Genomic DNA, 6781 nt, shown 5'->3' with positions numbered 1-6781 from the left:
AACCTTTCACTCAAACTGCAGCTTAAAGGTCACTTTGACTATATTTTGCTTATCTCTGAGTCTCCGTCACGTGCTTTCCCACGTCACCTCCACCCTGACAGTCAGCAGTTTGACCCCAGCCCAGATGAAGTACCCCGTTTATCTGAAAGTCACCCACAGTTTAACGAAAGCGTGCTTCATTCACACCCCACGTGTAAAACTCACCGCTGCGCTCCGTTAGTTCCGAATCACACACACACGATATTCTCTTGAATTACGAAGAACTGCGTCTTAAGGCAAAGGCCCACCTGTGCACTTTGTGGAGAAACGTCTTCTTCTTCTTCCTCTCCTCTTCTTCTACTACTTCTTCTTCTTCTTCTTCTTCTTCGTGGTTATTTTCACCGTTTCTTCCTTCCTTCGTCAGTATTACCGCTGTTGGTGAAGGACACCGACCGGACTTTAGCTGCAGACTGGAGGGGCGGGGTTTAAGGGCGACGGGCGGGGCTGTGTAGCAAACCACGCCCTCTCATTCATTTATAGTTTTTCTAGTATTTTATGCCATTTTATGGTCCTATGTAGGTCTTTTGGCCCTGTTTTGGTCATTTTTTAATGATTGGTTTTTGTTATTTAACTCCTTGCTGTTATTTTTCTTTTATCTTTTTTCAGCCAGTTTCTTTTCCCCACTCTTGTTTTCATGTTTCTTAGTCACATTTTTGTTTGCGTGTGGTCATTTTTGTTTATTGGTGTTTTCCATCCTAGGCATGCCAGGAGAAAAAAAATGAGCACGGCAGCCTGGCTTAGTGCTGACAAACAAAAGCACCTCTCACTAATCAATAAAAAAATGATTTTTTTTAGATCCATCCAGGTGGAGGTCGATGTTAACAGTTGTATTTACAGCAAAGTTAGTTCACTGTACATTCTACACACTTTTCCATTAGTGGATGTTCCTATTAGACATGGTCAAAGGTTCAAATATGAGATCAGAATATGTGAAAGCTCATGCTTCAGTCTGCTCTAAAAAAAATCTGTTTCAGACAGTTTTTTACTCTATACTCTGTATGATGTCAAAGGGAGCAGATATTCCCAACATAGTCATTTTAGGAATATTTGCAGGAGGAAAGGAACAAATGCAGGACAGCAGAGTCCAGAAATGTCCAGCAGGAAGACTTTACTCTCTCCTGCAGTTTGGATACATCCCACAAAAGCCATTTAATGATTGCCTGAATGTGATGGTTTTGCACTCTCCTTAAATTCCGTCACACTGCTAAGATAAATGAGTAAAAATAAATATCAATGAATATGCTTTTAACCACTTTGATGGCAGTAACATAACCACAAAGAGACAAATGTATTCATACACAGTATTTATAAGCTCACGTCTTGATCAGGTAACAAATTTGAATGTATCATTGTAGTTTCGCTTTCTGGCCTCCAGAGGGCGGTGTTCTCCACACAATTAATTTTTCCGTCTCTGGATTTTCTAGTGATTTAGGTGAAATATCTCCACCTTCCTGCTCTCTAAAGATTTACTTATTTATTACCTCTGACAGAAAATAGTTCAGACACACATCTCTCACTGAGGTTTTGTTCCATGGGCACCTGTATTACTTTTGCTTATTGAAACTCAGTCATCCATCACTGCGCTGCTTGAATCTAGATGTTAATGTTTATCTTTTTAACACTGAATCTAAAACATAATACGATTAATGTGCACTGTTTCTATGCATGGCTTCAGCAGCTCTCACTTACTTATTATAATACAGTACTGTGCAAAAGTCTTGAGCTCATTTCTTTACATTTTGCAAGGAAAACAGGAAAGAGGTGCAGTGATTTACTGAAGTTTACTGACTTTAATTTATTAATTAATTTTAAAAAACTGATTTTATATATATATATATATATATATATATATATATATATATATATATATATATATATATATATATATATATATATATATATATATATATATATATATATATATATATATATATATATATAGTTAAACGCCAAGGTGGCCATTTACGCCTGATCCTTCTTCCCCAACATGTTCTTCACTGTGATGGCTGTGGGGGTGAAGAACGCTGTCCCCTCTGAGAAGATTTAAGTGGTGTCCCAACGATATGATGATGGGACATGAGGTTTTTAAGTCGCACAAATAAGTGGAAGTCAAAGATATTTGTTTGATAATCTGATGTTTGTGTGTATGGATGGCCAGCCAGAAAAAAGGGGCCCCACACCTTACTCCACACCATATAGTCTGATTAATTGTGTTGTTGTTGTAATTGGATCATGGGAATATCAGCTAGATGATTTTCCTCTAAGGGAACTGTTTTTAGTTATAGTTATGTATTCATACTCCATCATAGAAATGCTGTGAGACTGCATCAGTGAATGATTTCTGTGATAATCCCTTCATGTTTTCACTTCTGTTGAGTCAAAACTCAAAGATGTTTACTATCACAAAAACTGGGATAGTATGAAAAACCCACATTAAAGTTATTAATTTGGACATTATTGATGAAAAAAAAAATAATCAGAAAATGAATCCTGTCACCTCTGGACTGCTGGTCTGAGCTGTTCTTGTTGCGCGCTGGAATGATTGACATGACTTCTTTAATGACTTAAACAAACAAGACCCGGGAGCACAAGTTTGAATTTTCTCATATTTAAGCCTCATGATATCTGCTTATTTACGCTATCTGTTGCATCTTTGTGTTTTTTAACTTTAATTTTTTAAACATACTTTGACTATAGAATTTCCCATCTTTAGGCCAATAAAGTAGATCTGTAACCTATCCCAGCTGTTATAGGGAGAGAGGCAGGGTGCATACTCTTGTCTTTGTCTTATTTACTGTATTTCCATTCATGTTTGTTCATTTCAATAAATAACTGCACCTGTTTCCCATTTTCCCAGCAAAATCATACTGTAAAGATCACCACATGTATGTATTTTTATATATTTCCCATTTCCTCCAAGACGACTGGACCAATCTTGATGAAATTTTGCATCATCATTGCCTGGGGTACTGTGAGTGCCAGCATCTATAAATATCTTGTACAAATCCCATAGTTGTGTAAGTATTTGTACATTTGACACTTGGACAATGTAATGTCAGATTAGAATGATGTCACAAGATAATGTATCATAGCCTCATACTGTAATGATCGTAATGTGTATATTTATGTGTGTTTATATGTTCTGTGTCTCTGTGGCACGGGGGAGAGGCAGTCAAAGACTTTTGCACAGAACTGCTAGAATTGTTAACCCAGTATTTATCTGATTACAAACAACAGAGAATAATTGTTCAAGTAATAATTGTTCAGCATGTTCAGGTGGAACTGAGCACCGTGAGTCTTAGCTGAGTTGGTGCAAATGAATCAAATTTGACAAAGCCTATTCTGATACTATGTAAAACATACAGCAGCTTAAACACTTATAAAATAGTAAAAGAAAAGAAAAAGCACATTTAAATTAAATTTCAATTAGTTTTATTTTCCAATTTGTTTTTGACATTTTTTGAGTTTCATGGAAGAAACCCAGGAACAATGAGAGAACATGCAAACTGCACACCAGAGAGAGGCTGAGGAAGTAAAATACCCCCAGCCTTCCTCCAGAAATAATTCAGTTTGATGCTATATATACAGTACCAGTCACTGGTACTCTGTATGGAGTACCAGTGACTGGTGCTCCATACAGTGACTGGTACTCCATACTGGAAAAAAAACCCCAACAGTCAAAACGACCCCCTGTGAGCAGCACTTGGCAACAGTGGGAAGGAAAAACTCCCTTTTAACAGGAAGAAACCTCCGGCAGAGCCAGGCTCAGGGAGGGGCAGTCAGCTGCCGTGACTGGTTGGGGGGGGGGGGGGGGGGGGGGGCTGTAAAGTCAAGTCTGAATTTCACTGTCCAGACCTCTTAAAAAAATTCACAACATTAGAAGCCCAACGTGAAAACTTCTTCCTGAGGGTTCTGCACAGTGATCTTTTTGGAGGTGAGGGCTTTGTTTGTTTGCTCCTTTCTTCTCTGTGAGGTTCTGGTGTTGGACTCTCAAACACAGGAGAACCTTTTCCACTGCTTTCTTCTCTGTGAGGTTTTAGTGTTGGACTCTCAAACACAACAGAAAGGTTCTCGGGATTGAAAGCATTCCATCTTTTCTTAGAGGCCTTGTACTTTTCGAGCTGTGATATTAAAGTCACTGAAACAGCTAAATCAAATGCTTCATCATCTGATTCCATTGCAGCCTGCAGCACATATTTGGATCTAAATTTCTGGCACAGACTTTTGTTAACAGAGATGTGCAGGCTGTCAATACTTTGTAGGGCAGTAAAATCCAGCAGGCCCTCAGCCAACTCTGTTACACTGTACACTAACTGATCGAGATCCACAATTTCTAAGGATGTTCTGGTTTTAGTAGCAATGTGGTCAACTAACTTTGCAAGAATCACAGTGAGATAGGTCTTGTTCCTTAGGTGCTCAGGATGTGGCGGACATGATGAAAAAGTACCTATCGCGTGGGTACTTATGACATCATTTGACTCTGAGCAATCAGAAAGCTGTGGCTCTTTCTCAGGATTCAAATCATCCAGGAGTTCTAACATCTCTGATCTGCGGTTACTTGTTTCTGAGATTTCTGTGCTGTCCTCCTCAACGTTTTCAGCATCCTCAGAGTCAAAACAGCAACACTTCTGGGAGTTACAGCGCGGGCATACCAGCTCGTCACATGACTCAACACGTACTTTATACACATCTTTAAACAGTTTTCCTATGGTACCCACAATTTGTAAAGTAGATTCTGCTTTCAGCGAGTCACATGTGTTCAGGGAAAGAGTTGACCCTGTGACTTCAGCCAGTGCTGAGTTTACTTTTTTAGTAATCTCTGCTGAAAACAGTCTCACTAATTCATCCAAGGTGTCGCAGCTTCCCTCTGCTATGTCCAGGGATTCAACAAAATACTGATTAAGGCTGCTTCCAAAGCAGGCCTCGATATTCTTCTCCATCACTTTGAAATGACTGCACCCACCCTGCACAGTTACATTATCGCCACATGAATGATCGTTGCCCGAGGTAAAAGCCAGAGGCCCTACAATCTCCAGGACCAAGTTGCTAACGGTATTTATAAGTAAGTCGCACATTTCCAACAGCAGAACGACAAGTTCTGATCCACTGCCATTGGTATCGAAAGACATCCACGCTCTGAAACAAAAACAGACAAATATGGTTGAGCAAAAACAAACCTTTGACCAGCGTATGCATGTGTATATTTAGTGATAATTATCTGCTGCTTGTTTGCTTGATGACTTTGAACTTGTGACTTACTTGTATGGAACAGTACTCAGACAGGGGTACAGGATTTCCTCAAGGTATTTCAGGTCCACCTGAAAATTCCAGCAATCCAGTGCTGCCTTTTCTCCTGACATCTAGAAAGACAAATAGATTTTTAGGTATTTATAACAGACACATCAACAGAAAGTTCTGCAATAATCACTGTTAAATTTTAAAAAATAAATCAGAAAGCTGGCTGCATCCAAATAGATCCGATAATATACATATTTGTGATTTCTCAAAAACAATTCAGTGATGAAAAAACTTTTAGTTTTACCTCCTTTGGTTTGTATGAATCCAAGGTTTCCATTATATTTCCAGCTTTTGCAGAAATGTAGTAAATTGCTACGTTTTCGAGGTTATTTGTTCTTTCTGTCACGATAAATCTTTGAAGCACCTGAGAGGTCTGGGTTCTATTTAAGTGTTAGGCAGATCAAAGGTTTTTAATGCCTTTTGTACATCCTGTATGATGACAATAAAGGCATTCTGTTCCGTGTGACGTCAAATATTTTCTACGCATGCGCCTCTCGGGGTCCATGCGGTACCGCGTCCAACTTGTGACCAATCGCTGCGCCGCAGCACCCCCCCCTTTTCACTGGGGGTGAATTTCAAGAATCAAACCTTTGGCGTCCAATAGGAGGGCCGGATATTCTTTGACCCTCCCACCGGAAGCGCTTCGTGAAGAAAGCGAGTACCGATTCATTTATGTTTTTTTGGTTTATTTTAATGGAAAAACTGAGAAAACCGCTCACTACTATATTATTTCAGACTCGCAGTAGGCTCTCTAAGCTAACCCTAGCGTTTGTTTACTGTGACTTTGTGAAGTAGTTGTTTTACGATGTTTAGCTAACGTTAGCGGTCCGGATTAAAGTCTGCACACAGTCGCTTATTAATATTACTGCGATTTCTCAAACACACTGTCAGTCAGTGTGGAAGAGTTTAACTATGTATAATCACTCAAGTCTGTAGCTGACAGCTTATCCACGGGTTTCTGGAAGAGTGTACGTAGGCTGCCATGACAGACTGCTACTTCCGCTGTTCGGTTTTATACTTCCGGTTACCCAAAGTTAGAGCCAGAGTTAATGACAAAATTAGGTTACTTTGTGCTGTAACAGGCGGCTTTATTAGTTGGAACATGAGCTCGGATTCAACTTGTGCTGTTGTCGGTTGTCACTACATCAGTCTGTACATTTTTTCAAATTATTTTATTCTGTAAATTTGTTCTTTTTCCCCCAAATTATACTACCCAGTTGCACATCCTATACTGTATTTTTTCCTTATGTTTTAAGTTTTCCTTTAATGTACAGCCTCTTATTTTTTACGTTATTTTATTTATAGTGTGACACTACAGTATACAGCCTACACAAAGCTTAAACAATGCCTGCCTTCATGTAAACATGTAGCAAGATGACAGCTGCGTGTCTCCTCGATCACAGCCTTCAGCCAGTCCAGTGTTTCTGTTTCAGTGATCTGAACA

The 6781-nt window shown here is 39.2% G+C and overlaps 1 protein-coding gene across 1 annotated transcript; it reads right to left on the bottom strand.

Annotated features, from left to right (window-relative positions):
• Nucleotides 1–3858: 3858 nt before the first annotated feature.
• Nucleotides 3859–5845, bottom strand: LOC115773736 (uncharacterized). The gene is made up of 3 exons (XM_030720633.1): nt 5582–5845; nt 5299–5399; nt 3859–5175 (listed from the first exon to the last, which is right to left on the bottom strand). The coding sequence occupies exons 1-3, from the start codon at nt 5612–5614 to the stop codon at nt 3882–3884; spliced, it is 1428 nt and encodes a 475-aa protein (XP_030576493.1). The 5' UTR covers nt 5615–5845; the 3' UTR covers nt 3859–3881.
• Between the last annotated feature and the right edge of the window lie 936 nt (nt 5846–6781).

The sequence above is a fragment of the Archocentrus centrarchus genome, chromosome 23 (genome assembly GCF_007364275.1).
Source record: "Archocentrus centrarchus isolate MPI-CPG fArcCen1 chromosome 23, fArcCen1, whole genome shotgun sequence".
Classification (NCBI taxonomy): Eukaryota; Metazoa; Chordata; class Actinopteri; order Cichliformes; family Cichlidae; genus Archocentrus; species Archocentrus centrarchus.
This window is presented reverse-complemented; position numbering and strand designations above follow the sequence as displayed.